This window comes from Suricata suricatta, chromosome 2, assembly GCF_006229205.1.
Source record: "Suricata suricatta isolate VVHF042 chromosome 2, meerkat_22Aug2017_6uvM2_HiC, whole genome shotgun sequence".
NCBI classification, from domain to species: Eukaryota; Metazoa; Chordata; class Mammalia; order Carnivora; family Herpestidae; genus Suricata; species Suricata suricatta.
Genome location: NC_043701.1, coordinates 167,148,123 through 167,170,907, shown reverse-complemented (window position 1 = coordinate 167,170,907; position 22,785 = coordinate 167,148,123). Strand labels below are relative to the sequence as shown.

General features: G+C 37.8%; 1 protein-coding gene across 8 annotated transcripts in view; it reads right to left on the bottom strand.

Moving 5' to 3' along the window:
• ADD3 (adducin 3) overlaps positions 1–22,785 on the bottom strand; it is a 118,034-nt gene that overhangs the window by 20,988 nt on the left and 74,261 nt on the right. For 7 of the 8 annotated variants that reach the window (XM_029932560.1, XM_029932556.1, XM_029932555.1 and 4 more), the window contains one exon: positions 8,926–9,149. In XM_029932560.1, coding sequence (XP_029788420.1) covers positions 8,926–9,120 — 195 coding nt within the window. In that variant the 5' untranslated portion in view covers positions 9,121–9,149. Of the gene's footprint in view, positions 1–5,298; positions 5,318–8,925; positions 9,150–22,785 lie in introns of those variants that run through there. The other variant, XM_029932562.1, reaches the window with a different exon arrangement.

Below are 22,785 nucleotides of genomic sequence, written 5' to 3'. Positions count from 1 at the left end.
AAGGAGATGCCAGTTTTCACCTCTCATGGCAGGAGCAGGGCACATCTGCCATTTCCGTACTGTGACAGTGTCATCCAGCAAGGCCGGTGCGGCTCCCAGCAAGGCCAGTGCGGCTTCCAGAAAGGGAGAAGACAGAAAACCACTCTGGAATCACTACCTCCAACAGGAGTCCACACAAACGCCCTGGAGATCACTGGAGAAATCTTTCTCAGAGGGGTGAACTTCCTTTCAGTCACCAACAGTAGCCTTCCTTGTAAGACTGAGAATAAGATTTCCCGGAGTCCCTCCTTAGATGTAGACTTGCATTGTGGATGGCTGAATGACAGAGATTTTCAGAAAGGATTTCTTAAAAAAAAAAAAAAAAAAAAAAAAGGCCTAGGAGCCCATGATGGAGGGGGAAATGTGGTCTGAGGCTATGAGGCAGTAAATATTAGGACCAGTCCCGACTCAGTGCTTGTGTTGCTTCTAGAGCAACAGTTGAGAGGCATCCATGATCTGAACTGAAAGAGCGGAGAGTGAAAAGCTGTAGCCTTGGGAGCTCAATCTGCGGCACCACGAAATACCCTAACTGAGCCCAGCACAGGAAGAGGGAAAGGAAGGTCATCCTTCCCTGATGCGCCATGGTGGCCTGCATCTTCTGTGGGACAGGGTAAGACTAGTTCTCAACACCACTACCATGTGGGCAGGAAGGCACAGTGGCCGTGGTGGGCTGAAGAGACTTTAGCATGACTCACATGTGCATATGCAGACATATGCACACACCACATCTTGGATGTAGAAGTCACTGATGAACCCTTTCGGACCGTGTAAGCCACTGTGGTTCCTGGGACAACTCAGAGGAGAACAGAAATTCCAGGAGGAAGAGACTGCACTTTCTGCTAATACAGCAGGTGGATGTTTAAGTGACTAATTTAAAAAATACTAGTGACCATATTTGAATTCTCAGTTTATGGAGCAGTTTATACCAGTTAAACATGGTTTTTCTTTGAGGGTTGTTAAATGTAAATCATCAGCACAATTATAAAAATCCTAAACATCTGGGGTGCCTGGGTAGCTCAGTTGGTTCAACGCCCAACTTTGGCTCAAGTCAAGATCTCAGGAGTTTGAGTCCCACGTTGGGCTTGCTGTGTTCAGTGCAGATCCCACTTCAGATCATCTGTTCCCCCTGCCCTCTCTGCCTTTCCCCTGTTCCTGCACTCAAAAGTACACAAACATTAAAAAAAATTCTAAACATCTAAATCCATTGACTGTACTTAGTTTATTTAAATATATGATTTAAACCAGAGACACTATCCTATAAAATATCCTCTACAGAGACACATTGCATTGATTAGAAAACTCCAGTAATACATTTCTAAGACTCAGTGAACATAAAATGGTTGTGAGCTATATATAAGATGGATGGACACTTTCATACAGATGAGCAGCATGAGTACTGTACCATATTTAAGGCTGAAAGGAAAAGAATCTTTCAGATACCCTCATTTATCTTCTATAAACTATAGAAAACTTCTGGACACCTGGCAATGGACCAATCTGTTCTTTTGAAACTTAATTTTTCCTTCAAAATCATATTCTATTTAAACTTTCTTCAGCTGAAAGCAGCTATAACCAATATTGATTCTATAAAAAAATTAATGATAGGTGTGTATCACTCATTATTTACATTGCAATAACTCTGAGATATGGGAATATTTTACTGCATACCCCACCTCAGGTTGTTCCAGGAAGAATTTAAGGCAGATTCTATAGATCAAAATTATAAAAAAAAAAATATATAGGTTAAGTTAAGCTAAAGAGAAGAAATAAGTATAAGGTTAGTTAGTGCCAGCAATGAGATTAAGGTACAAAGTGCATGTTATAAAACTGTAGGCATTTGCTAGAGATTGGCTACATTCTACCTCAACTCTCTAGCAGCCAACATGAATTAAGATACCCCACTCAGTGTGCTGATTTACAACGGCTTTAAGATTAAAAACCAACCAGTTGCTCAAAAGAATCACAACTATTTATGAGCTGATGAGACATTTCTGCTGGGTGGGATGAGAAAGCCAAATACAAAAGGTTGACAAATTTGTCCAAGGCAGTAAATATTAAAGGCAAGAACTCAGGTCAAATGCTGTTTTCTCTAGTGAAAATGTTTTTACCACTTCCGTCCATCCCACAATATGGCGGGCACCATCCTTCCCCTTTGGGATGATTCACAGTATCACAGGGGATGTGTAAGCCCTTCTCAAACCAATTTGGAGAAAAATATGAATTAAGCTTCTACATAATGTGGGAAAACAATTTTCAAAGTAAATGAAATTTCCCTAGCTTTTTTATACAGTTGAAAGTACTTCAGAGATAAGAATTCTTCTATTACATAAGATTTTATATTTTTTGTCATGAACATTTATTTTTAATAAACATTTTAAATGTTTCAAATGTTTTTGGAATATTATTCAGATGATTACTTCAGTCATAAGACAGTGTAAAAATGAATAATGATAAAATTTCAGCTGGTTTAAAAAATCTGTAAACATGTTAAGCTTTAAAATAATGTGTTCAAAGACTAAAAATTTTAGTTATCTTTATGATGGCAGTTAATCATATTCTGAAATTCAACGTTAATCAAATAGCCCTTTATAGTTATCTATCTGAATCTCACAACAAAGCCCTAAGATAGGCACTGATTTGCTTCAGGCTGCATAGCTAACAAGCAAATGGAGTAAAAGTTGAAATCTGAAACTCTCAGCTGGGCACAGGAGCTTTCTATAATTTTATGGGAGATGCATTGTATCACTGAAACCAAATATAACTATTAAGGCAGCAGGCATGTTGTGATCAGAAATACAGAGTAAACCTCTTAGGCCAGATTAGAGCATTAAGTTGTAATGAGAGAGCAAAAAAATTACATAGCAGTACATTAGGATGGTCCTCAAGTACCAAAATACTTGCCCTCTTACAGCTGGAAAATTTCCCATCAAAGCAGAATGAAAAACTAACTTATACACAGGGTAGCAAGGGTACACGCTTGGCTTCTGAAGTCAGATTAAACCCAACAATTCCCTAGAGCATCCGCTACGGAAGAGTCAGGGTAAAAGATAAACAACATGTACACAGCATACCCCATGTCTTCCGTCTCAGACACAGAGGAGCAAAGAGGAGGTAGCAGGAGTCGTTACACCTGGGATGCATGAATACATGAACGTGACCCAACCAGACTGCCTTCAGGAGGACAGATTTTCTGAGACCTTCAAAACACCAAAATACTGTCTAAGGAATTTTAATTCTATAATCCTCAAAGTGTTGTCATAAAATGTTTAAATCAGCAATACTGTATATAAGTTATGTATACAATTTTCACAAAAATACTTGCCTACTATGGGCTAGGCACTGTACAATTTGCTTTTATGTTATATCATCTAATTGTCACAACTCCACGAGGTCCATTTTACCCACAAGGAAACCGAAGCTCAAGTGAGTTTCCTATGTCGCATACCTCATACGTGGTGGTGAACCCAGATCCAAAGCAAGCACTGTGTGCATATATATGTACATATCAAAACATTTGCACAAACAGATTAGAACTGGAAATGATGAGAAAATGGGGTGACTCCTCATAGGTCAAGCATCTGGTACTCCAGGATCTCGCTAACTCACCATGTCACTTTTTGGCTGTATCTACTGTTACTACCTTGTGCTCTGACTTAGCCTATGAGGTCTGCTCATCACTCTGATCACAACCATACTTTTCTATCCCTGCTCTCACTCTGTTTCATCACAGAGAAATGCCTGCTTCCACTGCTCCTCTACCTAATCAGTTCCTACCCTTTATCTAACATTTGTCTTAAATGTGATCTTCCTGAAGTCTCTCCTTTAATCACCCCAAATAGGTGGGATCTCCAATTTCTTCTCTTCCCACCCAACTCTAATTCTCTTAACATTTGCCTTTACTACACTTACGATACCTATCATAGGACTGTGATTTCCTTTTCCCACTCTACTACACCATCTGATGGCTGAAGCTGTTGAGTCTCCCTGAGGGTCTAGTGCAGTGGTCAATTAACAAAATAGCAAGTGAGAGTGTTTCTTTCCTAGAATGTAAGGGAAGAAAGAATCTGATCTCAATCTTAATTGAGTTAATGATAGCAAAATCCATTTCACAGGTTTTTAGCATTGGAATCTGAACTAAGAAAGTCTTAAAAGTCTGTTACCTGAGGGGCGCCTGAGTAACTCAATCAGTTAAGCGTCTGACTGGATTTCAGGTCAGGTCATGGTTCGTGGGACCGAGCCCCGTGTCAGGCTCTGTGCTGACAGACTAGAGCCTGCTTGGTATTCTCTGTCTACCTCTCTCTCTGCCCCTCCCCCTTTTCTCAAAATACATTAACATTAAAAAAAAATTCTGTTACTTGAATGAGAAATTCCTCTTGTGTAATTAGGTTTGTCCATCATATAATGGGAGAAATTCATCTGTTTTTTAAAAATAAGAAATGAATCTTCATTGAATGTTACAAATTTTTGAAAAGTTAATTCTTCAACTCAAACAAAATCCTACTTGAAAACTTGTTTTGTCCCAGAGTATGATAGTTTGGACATCTCTCTCATTAATACATATCCAAAAAAGCATGGTAAAAAAAAATCACTAGATGAAAAACAAAATGTTTAAATTAGAAAAAGGGTGCCTTAAAATAAGCCTTATCTGATTCTCATACCCTTTTATTTTATACATCGTCTTTTAAAACTGGAGTGATTCTACAAATTTTGAATTCATAAAATATGGATAAAAATAAACATAATTATAAAAACATGCAAGATTTGGAGACCTGAGATTCATGTAGGTAAGATTATTCTTTAAGTACATACATATTCATGTATACTAAAAAGCAAAGGTAAAATTACCTTGAAGTATCAGATCTTTGCTTCTGTATCTAAAAATCAGAGCTTTCGGGAAAAGTGGTGTTGGATGAAAGGTATTTTAAATCACAAAAAAGAGGATCAAATTGATAAAAGAAACTAACCTGATAGAATTATTTGTTAAAATAAAAAACAAAACAAAAAACAAAAAAGAAAAGAAAGTTACATAGGCTGATTTATAAGTAATGTTTACTTTATGGACATCAAGTCACGGAATACTGATAAATATCAGAGATAGAGTTTAAATATTCACACCTGGATGTTCTACCTCTTGATAATTACTAGAGAGAAAAATTGGAGCAAAAAGAAAAAACATCACAAACTTGCTGCTCCCAAGGCACCCAACAATTATGTTATTAGATCTCTCCCAAAGCGGGATTAGGAGCATAACAAACTTACTTAGAATTTCTCCATTAAGAAATGTATTCATTTGGAAATAGATTACCACTGGTCCTGTTGAAAGGAGAAAAAACAAATAAACCAAATTTTCTTCTGGATGGTCTTTGTCCTCTACCTAAGTATTAATGAATATGAAGCTAAAGGTTAGAATAAGATCTAAAAAGCTGGTATGTAATAAAAATGCAAACAAAATTAATAAAGAATACTTGTATCTTAAAGTTCTAAAGTGACCAGATAAATCATGGTGATTGTGACCAACTATTCTAAAAAAGGTGTCCTGTTAACATTTTAGGCCTTACTTATAGTGATATTCTGAAATGTATATGGCTTTGAAGTTTCTGCTATCTTTGAAATAAGCTTGTAGCATTACATATTGGCCTGTTATTAAGAAATGTTAGTGCATCACATTCCTGAGCTATTGCTGCCTATACATTCCTGTTGTTCTAGTTTGCAGAGTGGCACTGCACATTTCCATCAACCAGACTAAACAGCTTCCCGTAGTGGTGAGGTTTAAGAATATTCATTCTTTTTCTGAAACCCACCAACTGTTTTGCATATTAAGCTGTCAAGTTCAGTAGGACCTTGAATGACAATATTTCAAGTGTTTTCCTTTATTCCCAAAGAAACTCAGCATTTTAAACAGAAGGCTTATATACTTTTTTCTTACAAACAACAATTTTGATTTGATCATTAGTGGTTATGGGTTTTGTCTAACAGAGTGAACTCCAATATTAATAGGAAACCCACATAGGTTTTAAGAGAATTGTATTTGCAGAAACACCACAAGCGTGGGCCTGAAGGAACAAAGACAGTTCCAAAAGAAGAGGTCTTTGAGCATCAAAACCTCTGCAAGAAGGAAGAGGGCTGAGAAAGGAACACAGGCTAACTTTCAAGGAAAAAGGAAGACGACTCCCAGGGTAGAACCACAAGCCCAGAGGGTGAGGGTCATCCCTGGAAGTAGAAGGACTACGTCTTCACTAAGGGAACTTCCAAACATTTGCCCAGATGGATTTCACAACTGCTGGGAACCAGTTATTCCTCTGTACCTGATTCCCCCCCTTTCTGAATAGGAGTGTGAATACGCAGCTATCTTTGCTTGCCCCCCCATGGGCTGTGTGTGGGGGCAGGTAGGTCATCTCCTTAGTTCTCAGGTGCACAGACATCAGGGAACTGTACTTAAGGAATCACACCTGAGGGGTGCCATCTGTAGCTGGACCAGAGATGGATGATAAGATTCTGGATTCAGGCAAATATCGTAATGAGATGAAGCTTTTGCAAGAGTGTTACAAGAGAGTGAGTGTATTTTGCATGTGGGAGGAAGGTAAATAAATTGTGGTAGACCACAATGCTTTTCAACTAAATTGTGGTCAGAGAGGGGGACAAGTCTCCCTTCAAAAGATGGATCTTAATTCCTCTCTCCTTCTTCAGCTCCTGTGTGAGCTGAACTTAGGGACTCACTTTTAGATATGGTGGAAGTGTTAACGCTTGGGATTAGGTCATAACGCATTGCACACTCCACTTGGTTCTCACCCAGATACTTGCTCTGGAGGAGAACACGCAAACAGCCGCAGGTAAAGGTCCATGTGGCAAGGAACCATGGCCTGTTGCCAACAGCTATGTTGAGTGACCCATCTCAAGGGCAGAAATCTCCAGGCCAGTCAAGCCTTCAGATGACAGGAGCCCCGGATGATGTCTTGACTGCAACTTTGTGAGAGACCTTGAGCCAGAGCCACTTAACCAAGCTACTCCTGAATTCCTGACCCATAGAAACAGTAGATAATCAAACCTTGCTGTGTTAAGCTGCTAAGTTTTGGGGTAATTTGTTATTTAGCAATAGATACTAATACAGGTCACCAGGGATCGTTTCCTTCATTGAGAGGTTTGTTGTATTAAAAGATATTGGAAAACCACTGCCCCGAAACATGGCAGGAAGACAACATTTATACACTTTTCTAAGTCTTTCACAAATGAGATATTAAATCCATTAGCAAAGATCTAGGGGGAAAAATGGGCAAACCACAATTCTTTTAAATCTTTGTTCCTCTCTGGGCTAAAAATTACCACTCTTGTTATGTGAGTATGGAAACGACAATCTGTTATGTCTGGCTTTTCCCACTGTTTCATTAAGCTCCCTAAGGCATAAGTAAAACTGATAATTCTAGCCAATTTACAAATGGAAATTTTTTTTAGGTATAAAAAACTTAGATCATCTACTCAAAGTTATGCTGTCTTTATTTAATGGGGAAATTAAAATGAAAACCCTGGCATAGAAATGCAGCTTGGTACTTTTTCCTTTTAAACTTTACAGTTAAAATTGATTGGTCCTCTTTGGAGCATTTCCCAGAGAAATCTCAATATTTAACAACTTTGAACAAAACCTGAACTTCATCTCATTCTCTGTTACTTTATACTATCTGTTACTCTAATCATTTGGCTACTAAGTTAGCTCTTAAAAGTGAGGTGAGTTTCTCTAGAAGAAGAAATATGGCTATTTTGATCCAAATAATTAATCTGCCCTTCAAGTATTTATAAACACAGAAAGTTTAGGTTTGCATTAAAGAAGGCACCGAACGTTTACTCCCTCATGATGAATCCTCTGGTTAGTCTCCTTTCCATTGGGAAAAGATTTCTTTATGGGTTTATTTAAAGGATAGATTTAGACTTAAGCTATACTTAAATTCCTCAAAGCTTGCATTGCTTTTATAACTTGTACTTGCTTTTATCTAGGCCACTGGTATAGCAGAATTATTTAGAGTGGAATTCCCCTTTGGCTTTGGGCTGAACCTCTGTGATTAAATTCACAAGGGCACAACAAAAATGATTTACCAGGGCCACCTTAGGCAGTTCTGGGTCTTAGTGCTTATTTTAGTACCTAAGCTGGAAATCTAATTAACCATAACATGTGCCTCGTGTGTCTATGTTTGAGAACTCTACCTTACGGGGTGTATGATCTTCATTATGCATAAAGATAGTAATTCATTCTGCATGTTCAATCACGCTATGCTCTCACTTTCCATCACTAATACGTGACCGTTGCAATTCCACTAAGGGCTTGTAAGAAAACTAACAAATCACCTCAATTTGATTTACAGAGTCTGAACATTACTGTGCAGACAGAATTTTCAGCTTCAGTTTATAATCCACTTTTACTGTAGTCTGGTACGTGTGCATATATGTGTGCCTGCGTTAGGAGTATGTGACATCAGGCTGCCAGATCACACGCCGCCGCAGACGCCTGAAGTCTTCCTATGCGGCTCTGAGGGTCAGGCTGCACACAGAAAGAAGAAAATATGTTTCTTGTCTCCTGACAATTCAGTCGTGCCTCTCTTTTCTACACAGATACTCATTCTGAATTGGGAATCCTAGCTCAGCCATATCTTTTGTCTTCCTTTAATGAAGCATTACACTCAGAGATCACACAAAGAAAACTCACACCACCAAGACAAAACTAGTTTGTTATGAAAGCTTTGCAAATTAAATCTATAAATTAGGTGTTCATTTCACTTCTGAAAGACTCCTCCTTCATCCTTCTTCTAACGTGAGTGATCTTGAAGATTCCTCCTACCTCCCTGTATCAAGGTCTCCAGAGAGAAGAAATACTATAGCCTTCTGATTATGTCAACTCACAGGACTTTGCAAGATCTGAGTAACTCGCTTCCTCTGCTCCATCATATTGAAGTCTTGTCGGAGATCAGGAGACATGTTCCTCTCCCGAATGTATTCTGGGTCATTCTCATTGATGCGGTCAAAATACCTCTCTTTGTGAGGCATGCTGGGAGGAGGAGGAGTCGTGACCACGCCTTGGCTGGCATCTGAACTCATGCTTCAAGTTGACGGACTCGCCTTGTTATCTGCATTAACAAACACAAAGGAAGACATTCATGACAAATTCATTATTAAATTCGGATTTTATGGAGGTCAAACAACTTTTTTCCCCCCCAGAGGGTAACAGTGGCAGCTTTCTTTAAAAAGTAGCTTCTCAAAAAATATTAGAACAATTTCTTATTAAGGTAAAAATATCTTTGATTTTAATGCTAAATTGGAAATTGATATTTTCAGAGGTAATAAAAACTTGTGATTCAGTTATAATAAGGTCATCAACTGCTACCTGAATTTTTAGAGGGAGCAACTATCAAAATCACCAAAGTAACAGAACACATCTAGGGTTGCCTGGGTGGCTCAATGGGTTAAGCGTCTGATTTCGGCTCAGATCATGATCTGGGTTCAGGCCCCATGTTGGACTCTGCTGACAGCTCAGAAACTGGAGCTTGCTTTGAACTCTGTCACTCTTTCTCTCTCTCTGCCCCTCCCTAGCTCATGCTCTCTCTTTCAAAAATAAATAAATAAGCTTAAAAAAATCACATCTAAAATGGCAAAATTTCCCCAATAGTGAGAACTGTCACTAGACCTTCTCTTTTCTCTCTTATTTGTGCTTTTTTTTTTTAGACCAAACTGTGGCCATATATAATGACTACATTTTACACTGAATGTAATTTACTAACATATGAGAGAAACACAGCTGTAAGTTTTTCAAATGATTCAACTTCCTAGGGGAAATGTAGGAATTATTAAGGTTGTTAGACTAAATACCTTCAGCACATAGTGCTTCAAATCCAAGAAACAGTAAAAAGCTATACAGAAACCATATGAACAATTGATTCACTTAATTATCAGTATTACCACACTTTTCTAGACAGATCCAGGAGGGAGAAAGTACAGGCCACTTTCCTCTTAGGGATCTAAATCCCTGCTAAAGACCTGAGATTTCTGGCCTCATCTTTAAAACACAGTAACAACCAGTCAGATTACTGTACTGTTCTCTAATAATAGTCTTCTCTGATAGAATTCATCTCTAAAGTTACCTTGGTGCAACTTACACCAAGCAAACTAATTGTAAGACATTAAAAAGTCTTGCATTAGATGACATAACACTATATAAAGAAAACCCTAAAGACTCCACCAAAATAATCTACTAGAACTGATAAATGGATTCAGTAAGGTCACAGGATGCAAAGTCAACGTACAGAAATTTGTTGCATTTCTATACACTTATAATGAACCAGCAGAAAATTAAGAAAACAACTACATTTAAAACTATACCAAAAATAATAAAATGCCTAGTAATAAACTTAACCAAAGAAGTGAAAGACCTCTGAAAACTATAAAATACTAATGAAAGAAATGGAAGACAACACAAAGAAATGGAAAGACATTCCATGCTCATAGATTGGAAGAACAAACATTGTTAAAATGCCCAAATGACCTAAGGCAATCTATAGATTTAATGCAATCTCTATCAAAACACCAACAGCATTTTCCACAGAACTAGTACAATCCTAAAATTTGTATGGAACCACAAAAGACCCCAAATAATCAAAGCGATGCTGAAAAGTTAAACAAAAGAAGGCATCACAATTCCCAGACTTCAAGTGATAACATAGAGCTGTAGTAATAAAAACTGCACAAAAATAAACGCAGATCAATGGAAGAGAATAGGAAGCCCAGAAATAAACTTGCAATTATATGGTCAGGTCAATTAATCTTTAACACAGGAGGCAATAATATGCATTTAGAAGAAGTCTCTTCAACAAATGGTACTGGGAAAACTGTGTAGTGACATGCAAAAGAATGAAACTGAACCACTTTCTTAACCACACACAAAAATAAACTCAAATGGATAGAGGACCTAAATGTCAGACCTAAAACCATAAAAATCCAGAAGAGAGCACAGGTAGTAATTTCTCTGACATCAGCTGTAACAACATCTTTCTAAATACGTCTCCTGAGGCAAGAGAAACAAAAGCAAAAATAAACTATTGGGACTACATCAAAATAAAAAGCTTCTGCACAGCAGAAGAACCTACAAAATAAAAGATAACCTACTGAATGGGAGAAGATATTTGCAAATGACATATTTGATTAAGTGTTAGTATCTAAAATATATGAAGAATTTATAGATCTCAACACCCCAAAACCCAAATAACCCAGGTAAAAATGGGCAGAAGACATGTTGAACAGATATTTCTCCAAAGAAAATATCCAGATGGGCAACAGACACATGAAAAGATGCTCAAGATCAGTCCTCATCAGGGAAATGCAAACAGAAACTACAATGAGATATTACATCACACCTGTCAGAATGGCTAAAATAAAAAAACTCAAAGACAAGTGCTGGTGAGGATGTGGAGAAAAAGGAACCCTTGTGCGCTGTTGGTGGGAATGCAATCTGGAGTAGCCGCTGTGGAAGACAGTATGGAGGCTCAACAAAAAATTGAAAGTAGAACTACCCTTTGATCCAATAATTGTACTACGACAGGGTATTTACTCTAAGAATGCAAAAATATCAACTCAAAGGAATATGTGTACCCCTATGTTTATTCCAGCATTACAACAGCCAACTTATGGAAGCAGCCTAAGAGTTCTTCATCAATTGATGAATTAGGGTAAAGAAAATGTCACACACACACACACACAAATATTATTCAGCCATAAAAAGAACAAAAGGCTACCAGAAGGGAGACTGGTTGGGGGATGGGTGAAATAGGTGAAAGGGATTAGAGTACACTTATCTTGATGAGTACTAATATACAGAATTACCGAATCACTGTATTGTACACCTGAAACTAATACAACACTGTATGTTAACTATACTGGAATTAAAATTTAATAAATTTTAAAAAATCTTTTATTAATTCTGGTCTTAGAAATATAAACTAATTTTGTTAAAAATAATTTTTGTAAAACATGTTAAGACTCTGTTAGCTTCTACTTGACAACATCAATCTACTATACGACATTCTAGAAGCTTAAATCACTTTCACGTACTACACAAAAAAATCATGAAATAGGATTAAAGCACTATATATGGTATCACTTTAGTGAAATTCTGATTTGGTGACTAGAAAGCAACTAATCAGGGAAGAAAAGCGAGTTTTTATGTAAGTTGAGTCTCCCATATCCCAATCATTAATTTAAAAACAGAGAAGACATGCACTTGAACAAGAATATGTGATGATTAGATGGATCTTTCACAGGATAAAGGGGCAAGTTTTTTGTTTTGTTTTACAACATCCACTAGTAATAGAATGACTCTGGCCATATTATATTCTTCAGAAATGGGGTTTTGCTGTACTGTTATTAGTTTGGCTTACAAACACAGTACTTATCATCACCTTGTAATGTGGTGCAACAGAGCACCAACTCTGAGAGACTCATATCCAATGGGGTTTTTATCAGTAGTCCAGAAGTCTAACCAATCTTTTGAACCTAGTGTTCTTAGCAGCTATTTATAATAGGTCCATCTGAACTCCTTAAAAGCTTACTGCTAACACAAAGGAATTTCAAGGAGTACTTAAAATCTAGTTACATACCAGTTTACTCAAGTAAAAAGAACAGTTAAAAGATGAAGCCCCTGATAGACAAAACATTGTAAAAAATTAGTTCATAGATATTGTTCAGATTTCAGCATTAGTCTCTGTAAGCCAGAAGACACAAGTGAAATATTAATTCAACTGCTGGCTTTGTTATGGAACTTCAAAAAATCATGCTGTGGTCAAGTCAACTTAAGTATGACTGTTCTCTAATGAAGTATTTTCACTTGAATATGGTTAAAATATTCTAGAACTTTAACTGGTTATTAGACTAAAAAGCTTTTAGTTACATTCTAAAACTTTCTATGCAATCCTTTGAAGCAGAAATCAGAATGGTGCAGAGTGTTGGACTGAAAATACAAACTAGGATTCAAGTCTTTGCATTTCCACCAACTGTTGTGTGACCTTAGAATAGCCACAATTGTTATTTGTTAGAGAGAAGCTGATAGCTTCTTTTAAATGCTATGATGTATGTATTTTTGAGACAGAAAGAGAGAGAGTGAGAGCGTGCGTGTGCGCGCGCATGGGAGGGGCAGAGAGAGAGGGGGAAGAGGATCGAAAGCAGTCTTCTATGCAGACAGCAGCAAGCCTGATGTGGGGCTTGAACCCATGACCTGTGAGATCATGACCAGAGCCAAAGCTGGACGTTCAATTGACTGAGCCACTCAGGCACCCCTCAACCAACCCTATTTTTAATGCTACATGCACACAGGCATGTTTTCTAGTACTTCAGACCAATATAAACCAGTAAGAACTCTATTAAGGGAAAAATAATAGTATTCTAAGAGGATTCTTTGAATTGAAGATGATGCAGAAAAACAGACTTTTTAAAAAGTAACATCATAAAACACTGTTAACACTATGGGTTTTCCTCTGGCCACGCAGATTAGAAACAAGATATCAGGCATAAACAAAAACTCTAGTCTAAAAAATCTTATCCAAATATTTATGCAGAAACCACCCAAAGTGTATATTTAAAGAAATTTAGGTTTAAGGCACAAATAGATGAAACACTCTAGAATGATGGCTTTCAAACTCTAAAAATGGCGATTCACAATAAGAAATCATTTTATAGTATAATCATATACAAATTCATGAGATATTTAGCGGAAATAAGTTCATGACACTTTCCCTTACCAGGGAGTGCATTCCGATATTTCCTATTTTAATCTTGTTCATGAAAAAATTGGTCAAATGGGTTCTTGTTCTACTAATGGGTTATGACCCACTATTTGAAAAATACTACTCCAGAAACTCTTAAGTTATGGTCACATGGGAAACACACAGGAAAAGAGGGGTGTGTGTGTGTGTGTGTGTATTTGAGGTGGGGGGGAGGAAATGAATATATGCTAGAGATGGAAGGGAATCAAAAATGACTCTCTGATATTAAAAAAAAACGTTTATGGCAGGCTATAGCAGTAACATCCTAGTGATTTGGGTGATATTTAAATTTTCCTCCATTTGGGCACTTAGGAAATGCCATCTGTATTACTCAATGTTCATTTGTTTTTCACTTTTTCTTGACTCTTCACTACTTCTAGTTCAATTTTCCAGATCTCTTTGCTTATGTTTGTAGTCTTCACAATGGCAGGGGACTCCATAAGTGGTGGCTGACTTGAATTATTTTACTATATCACAACTCCTCCCAAAGCAATCTGGTTTGTATTAGTTCTAGGCTGGGAATGGTAAAAACAATCTTATGAAAAAATTATTACAAAAAGTCTTTCCAAACTTCTTGGCAGTTTTAACAGCTTTCTCTAGAACATAAGCAAAAAAGATGGCTGTACTTTTAAGTACCAGGCCTATAGTTCTGTATTTAAAACAAAAATCAAAGATATGCCAAGATTTCAAAGCGGCATGTTCAGTTAAAACATCAGCAGCAACAACACATACTGCTTTATTGGGTTAGAGTTTTTCTTATTAAATATACTGTAAAATTGTGAAGGTATTTACAGTTTTAGAAAACAACTTGGACCCTGCACAAACTCTAACAAGGCACATCCTCAGATCGGCCAGTAAAGTTTTCTTCATTTTAAATTCTGAAAGGCATGAACTACTTACTTTCAACTGCTAGCCAAGATTTGATATACAACTGACACGAAAATTGACAGAGTTTGAAAAACTGAACTACACATAGATAAAAGTCAAGTTAAAAAAAGAAAAGGAAAAAAGCTCCCAACAATGGGCACTGGCTAGCACGAAGTAATACAGATGACATTTTCTAAGTGCCCCAATGGAAGATTTAATTATCCCACAAAGCACTAGAGTCTTATTGCTATGATGGCTATTGATTCTGTGAGACTTCTCTTGGAATATTTCAGACTAGATTCAAGGATCACATTTTACAGATGAGAGGAAACTATACTCAGAGGTGTTGAGTGATTTTCCTAAAGCTACAATACACAAGTATTAGATATTACTATAAAATCATAATCATGATATGTATTAGCACTACCATGTCATTCCCAGATTGCTTCGTGGTCAAAATTTACTCTTTCAATGAAATGTGTCGAGAAAAACAGGCCGGTCACCTACAGTTTATGCAGGCATTTTACAAATACCATGGACTGTGAGGAACAGGCTATAAGGAAGGGCTAAAAATTTTAGTGCTTGTGAACAGACTTAATTGTATGATGTCCATCTTCCATGCACAGAAAACTAGATGTACAAATTAACCAGCTGTTCAGTGGTTATCTGGTTTGCCTGAATACAAAAGGAACACATTTTCTTAAGTAAATAGATTTTTAAAGATTAAGCATCCACTAACATATTACCAATAAGTCAAAGAAGTACCTTTCACTTAATTCTTTGAAGCGAAAATTAAAAGAATACCTGATCCAAATCTCTTGTTTTCTAGATCAGATAACTAATGAAAGAAATCTTCACAAAGACATAAGCCCAAGACCACACACTAAGTATAATCAGGGTGATCTAGGTTGTCCTGTCCAGAGCTCTTCCCATGATACAATATTGCTTCCTCATAATTTGTCGCTCTGTATCTTGGTCTTTTCTATCAGTACTTTGGAAGCCAGATACCTAAGATGCATAAAGACAAGGAGGATCAGGAGCTATGCCGATCAAGTACCTTCATGAGGAGGCAAAGATGAATGGTATCATAAAATATCATGGAACATTCAGCACAATTTTGAGTTCCAAACAAAAAGGAACAAAATGCAGAGGAAAGGCCCTTTAACTGGCTCGAATTCATCTGAAGAGCCTGCCACATCGACATTGATCAATATTTTGGGAGTTCTGTTAACCTACCAGATGAATACCATGTCTTAGCTAGAGGTCATCAAAATGACACTGGTTGTGCCCCTGGATAATAATAAATGTTGTTCAGGTTTACACTTTTACCCCTAAAGTTAATTTAGCATCATTATGAAAGCATTGAGAGCTGTTGACTATTTATAATGAAATAAATTAACCTTCAGAAAAAGATTATGTTGGCAGTATACACACCTTACAGATAAGAACACTGAGGTTTAATGATCTGCCTCAGATTACCAAACGTTCTTCCCCAAATATGTAATTATTCATGGTTACAGATCTTAATAGGTATGAAAGAGTTGACGAAAAAAAAAAAGGAATTACTCAAAAAGCTGTCATTTCCTAGAAGAATATACAGCTATTACAACCTTGATTACAGCCTTTCTTTATTGTGGTGCTTGAAAATACATTATAGGATCACAATATTTACCACAATATTTACCGAAATAGAAATGGTAAATGTTCTGAAAGTAGTGAAGTTCAGTATTGTATGGGAAACTTAACTCTCTCTGGCCTATTGCCAGAATCTTTTCAAATAAGTTCTGTTAAGTATATCTTTAAAATAATACTATAAATTCTAAACTTTAATATAAAAGTCAGCAAACAATGAAACTACAACTGATTAGTAAAAAATACTATTAATCTAAGCCTTAGTTAAAATTGAAACTTAAAATTGGGGCACCTGGGTGGCTCAGTTGGTTAAGCATCTGACTTCGGCTCAGGTCATGATCTCATGGTTCGTGGGTTCGAGCCCTGCATCAGGCTCTGGGCTGACAGCCTAGAGCCTGAAGCCTGCTTCAGATTCTGTGTCTCCCTCTCTCTCTCTGCCCCTCCCCTGCTCATGCTCTGTCTCTCTCTGTCTCTCAAAAATGAATGTTTAAAAAATTAAGAAAAAAAGAAACTTAAAGTCAATGAAAATAACAACAACAACAACAAAATAGACTGGTAATGGTAACAACAACCCACCATGTTGCTATGTATCCTTAATGGAATTTGATAGCTGGCTCAGCATTCATGCGCGCGCGCACACACACACACACACACACACACACACACACACACACACGAGAACTGTCCATTGAAGGGCATAGTTTTGAGAATGTTATGGTTTCAAACTTTGTTTTATAAAGAAAAAAATACACTGCTAATTAAGATAAATTATTTTAGCAAACATGAAAACTACATCCTGTGCTCATACAGCTGGAACACAGTAGTTACGTTTCGAATAATGCATACACGACAACATCTAGGTGCAGAGCAGTAAGTGCAAAAATTCTGAGCAGGTGCCAGCTAGGTCAAACTTCAGTAGGTGATCCAAAAACTCTTAAGTATTTAACCACTGGACAAAGCAAAGGATAAATCTAACTTATTTCTCACTAAAGTATCAATACTTGATGAAGAATCTTATTAATCAATATTACCTGTTGCAAGGAACAGGGAACTGGGCTCCTCTATTTGAAGAGCTGTGACTGGGGAAACCAGGGGCAGTTACTTGCTTAGACATTGGCAGGGTTGGGGGAAAAAAAGCGCCTCTCATTATAAATAGATCAAATTTACCAAATATAATGGCTATGCAAAAGGCAAAATTACAAACATGAAAATATATATAAAACGTTGAGATGAAGTGTATTTTCTTGTAGTCCAAACTCAACCATTATCTAGTCAAATTGTGCCCAACATGAATCATTTGGAAAAGCAAGTATGAAATGGAGCTTTAAAAATTTTTATTGAAGCAAATTTTTGAGGGAGAGACAGAGGGAGAGAGGGAGAGGAGAGTAGAGGGAGAGTAAGAGCATCCTAAGCAGGCTCCACGCCCAGCACGGAGCCCGATGTGGGGCTTGATCTCACGACTACGAGATCATGACTTGAGCTGAAATGAAGAGTCAGTTGCTGAACTGACTGAGCCACCCAGGCACCTGAAACTGCTTTTTAAATAAATAAATATATAGCCTTATAAAATGGTAAGTAAAACAATCAACCGCAGAGAGGTGATCCCTCAAATATCTTGCAGAATCCAAAATCATATGGCTTTGGTGCCTTTACCCTCTTTTCTATGGAACTTGATGAATGTCCTGTTTATATTCACTCAGTCATCATTTGTCTTTAACACGGAGCTTTTGGAAATGCCTGGGAAAAAACAAAAGGAGGATTTTTTTCTTCTCCTAAGAGAAAGTTGACAGAGACTAGTGGATTGATTACTCGAATGTACTTCTCAGACATTTAGTTTCTGTTATTGAGTCCCCTGGTATCAGTGAAACTTTTAAAACTGAGATCCAGGAAACTATCCAGAACTTGACAGCTCATGATAAATGAGAGGTTTTAAAAAGTGGAATCACTGGAGATTGTGATTTTTTTTTTTAAGAGATTCATTGCTCTCAATTTCTGGAGATACCTTAAATGCTTGGCTCTTACTATTTGGTAGTCCTTCTGGGTAAAAAAAAGTTACTTTTCTTTCTTTTTTTTCTTTTCAAGAAACATCAACTCTCACATACTTCATAAACTGAAGTTTATTTATTTGTGCAGCACTGAGCTTGAAAAATTTAAAGTCCCTGGTTTGACATTTTCTTGAGACAATGTCTGAGGTCAAATTCACTCTTTCCTGATACTTTACGTCTATCTAGAAACCTCAGGAAACTTTCCAAAGTGAATATCAGAATACAAGTAATATGGAAATCTTAACTCCCTCAAATTCCAATCTTCCATCTACTTATTTCTCAAGGATTCCAAACTCAAGAAATTCTAGTTCCTCATTCTGAAGAAATGCAAACAATCCTACAAAATGAGCTGAGTTTGCAAAATAAAACAATCACCCAAAAGTCTAGTCTAGAAAACTGATTTATTACTACCGTGGACAATACTTTCAAAGGTCCATTCCTAATGGGGTCACAGTGACCAGTGAGAAATAGGAGGGAGCCTGGAAGGGCACACACACAAAAGGCAACGTTCTTTATTTTAAAAACTGAAAGCAACACACACACACACACACACACACACACACACACAAAGTTAAAGAACACAGGGTATGAGTAAGTCCCAAGAGTTCATCCTGATCTACTATTTCAGGTATCCCAACTAAAGAATGTTGGCTTTTATGGTTATAACACATAAAATACAGCTGCAAAAGTCAATCCAAACGCTGTAGGTAACTCAATACATTGTCACTGCAAGGGAGTCTGATTTGAAGGAGTTCCCACCTTCAGATTTTGGCTAGTAAGGGGGATTTTAAGATCATCACAACCCCATCTGTTTTCCTTCTATGGAAAAGTCTAACAGTGAGCCATGAAAATGAAATTTATTAAGCATAGGTAATAGTACTTGAAAATCACTTTAAAAAATATTTGGTCATAACCTGCCATTTTAGAAATCTCACCATTGTTATAAATGGCAGTCCATGAAAAGAGATGTTCATTAGCCTAAGAAATCTGCTTTTGTAAAAAAAGAAAAAAGAAAAAAAATTTGTTTTTATGAAACTAGCCTTTTCTTTTCTTTTTAAAAAAATATTTTGAGAGAGAGAGAGAGAGAGCACATGAGCAGGGGACAGGCAGAGAGAGGGGGACAGAGGACCCCAAGTGAGCTCCACACTGACAGCAATGAGCCTGATGTGGGGCTCGAACTCATGAACCACGAGATCATGACCTAAGCCAAAGCTGGATGCTCAACCAACCAAGTCACGCAGGTGCCCCCAAACGCTTTTCCAAATGAATCATCCTTTAGATCTAAAGTTCAACTTTACATACTATACTTGGTTGACTAGTGTCCCCCCAAATTCATGTCGTTACTTCAGAATATGACCTTATTTGAAAATAAGGCCTTAATTTGTAATCAAATTAAGAAGAAATCATACTGGATTAGGGGAGGCTCTAAACCCAATGACTAGTGTCTTTATAAAAGTGAGAAAGATGTGGATGCAGACACAGAGGCAGAGGTTAAAAGCATGCTGTGCCAGGCCTGGGACACCAAGGTCTGCCGGCACCAAAAGCTAAGAGAGGAACGCAACAGGTTTTCCCTCAGAGCCCCCAGAAGTAACCAAACTTACTGACACCTTGAGTTTGGACTTCTGGCCTCAAGAACTATAAGAGAATAAATTTTTGTTGTTTTCAGACACTCGTTTTGTGGTACTTTGTTATGGTGGCTCTAGGAAACAAATACACATGCTGTTCCAATGGAAATTTCCATCCTGATAATACCAATTTTAGGAGGCAGCTCACCATCATAACAATGTGGACAGATAGCACACCTTTGCAGAATCAAAGTTATCTCTGTAGAAATAACAAATCAAAACAGCAAGCTGAATGACATTTGCTATATGTTCAGGACAATGCAACGCAGATCTCTTCCACAGTGGCATGGATTCTGCAAACTACAATTTTAGACTGAGAAACAATGTTTCCAAGAAAATCTGAGGCCAGGAACATAAGAATGCTGAACAGAAATTTCTTTAAGGAAAAAAAAGGATTCACAATGAATGCGAATCACAAATTAAAGATGCAGTGGGCTCCACCACTTCTTTCCTAGCTGAACAGTATTAGAGCAGTTATCAAACTATAAAATATGACAGTCTGAGGGAATGTTTTGTCATTTAACTGAGGATGGATTGAAAAAGCCACTTGCTCAGATCGGCAGGTTTCCTGCCATGCATATACACATGCTCCATTCCTCCCTACCTCCCCACATGAGGGACCACTGACCCCTAACCTGCAGATTCAGCATCATGCCACAGGCTCTGGACCCCTAGGATTACGAAAATCCATAAGAAACTAGCTAAGCAACTCAATATCAAGGTAATCTTGCGACTGCTGCTTCAACTGTTGTTTGACTTTCACTGGAGCAATACTTTCATCTCCTTCTTAAAAATCAAACTCTCTCAGCCCATCCACTCACTATGAAAGGTAGCCTGTATCTTGTTCCTCTGTCAGGTAACTCCAAATACTTTCAAAACTGAAGGGGGGCGCTTGGGTGGCTCAGTCAGATAAGCGTCCGGCTTCGGCTCAGGTCATGATCTCACATTCGTGGTTTCAAGCCCCGCGTCGGGCTCTCTGCTAACAGCTAGCTCAGAGCCTGGAGCCTGTTTCAGGTTCTGTGTCTCCCTCTCTCTCTGACCCTCCCCTGCTCACGCTGTCTCTCTCTGTCTCTCAAAGATAAAAAACATTTAAAAAAAATTTTTTAAAAAACAAAAACAAAAAAAACCTGAAGGTCTAGGGGCACCTGGGTGGCTCATTCGGTTAAGCATCCGGCTTTGACTCAGGTCATGATCTCATGGTTCGTGGGTTCAAGCCCCACGTCGGGCTCTGTGCTGACAGCCAGCTCAGAGCCTGGAGCCTGCTTCAGATTCTGTGTCTCCTCCCCTCTCTCTCTCTCTCTCTCTGACCCTCCCCTGCTCATGCTGTCTCTCTCTGTCTCTCAAAAATAAATAAAAACCATGTAAAATTAAAAAAAAAACTGAAGGTCTATACCTGAACTTGATAACCCAGGTCTCAGTCTTAGACCATGTTATCTGTTTCTACAGTTCCCTGAGGTCACCAATAGCTCGCATCTTGGCTTCTAGGGGATTTCTGATGCCACACAGAGGTCGCTGGTATTGATTCCCCAACTAGTCTTCTCTCAATTACCAGAATACCCCGTTCCTATGCTCTGCCCACATGCCATGGTTTGGCACCCACTACTGAACTCCTACTGACAGTCCTCACACCTGGGTTCTTTCCCACTGCCCATTGCCAGGGTTCTGCCCTGTTCTTAAGGATCCGCCTAGATTCCAAATCCTTGTCAGGCATGTTCAGCCAACTCCAACTCCATTCCTCACATTATCCTTCTTAGTAACTTAGCTTGTGTGGTTTATTTTCGTTAAACGAATTACAACAGAAGTTTTAAAAACATAATTTTTGATGAAGATGTTTTTACGTAAAGAGAGGAGTAATGGCTAGTAGTCAACATTTCTTGACCATCTAATGTTGTCTTGCTTGGTTTTAAAAATGTAACATGTTTGGGGGCATCTGAGTGGCTTAGTTGGTTAATTATCCGACTTTGGCTGAGGTCATGATACCATGGTTTGTGAGTTCAAGCCCCACGTCAGGCTCTGTGCTAATAGCTTGGAGCCTGGAGCCTGCTTTGGATTCTGTGCCTCCCCCTCTCTCTGCCCCTCCCCAACTTGTCCTCTCTCTCTCTCTCTCTCTCTCTCTCTCTCTCTCTCAAAAATAAACATTTAAAAAGTTAAAGAAAATAAGAATGTAGCATGTCTTAACTCTTTTAATCCCCATAATATCCCTAGAAAGGTAGGTGCTATGACCTTATTCATTTTACAGACTAACAGCACAGAGAAGTTACTTATCTAAGGTCACACAAGAGTATGTGTGACAGAGATATAAATTCAAGGAAACTGGCTCCAGAACCTCTGTTCTTAACCACTGTGCTATTTATGTTTTAAATTTTTTTTGACTTTTTAAAAATTCATTTTTGAAAATTTTTGTCAGCACAGAGCCCAATGCGGGGCTCAAACCCATGAACTGTGAGATCATGACCTGAGCTGGAGTCGGACACTCACCCAAATGAGCCATTAAATGTTAACTTTTATGAAAAATAAAAGTCACCTGATGCCACAAGCTCCCATTTCTTGATTTTAAGTAGCTTGTAGGTATGCATTCAAGGTTAACACACAAAACAGATTCTTTGTGTATTTTCCTAAGAATTTAGAACCATTTATGCCATTAAAAAAATGAGAATGCTGCTTTTTCAAGTTTTCACTGTAATTCACTAGAGAGAATAAACTTTATGAGTCATGCCTGAACAGGGTCCACTTACATTGCCTGCTAGATTTTAAATTCAGGCTTGTAGTAGGATTCTTGTTTTTCTG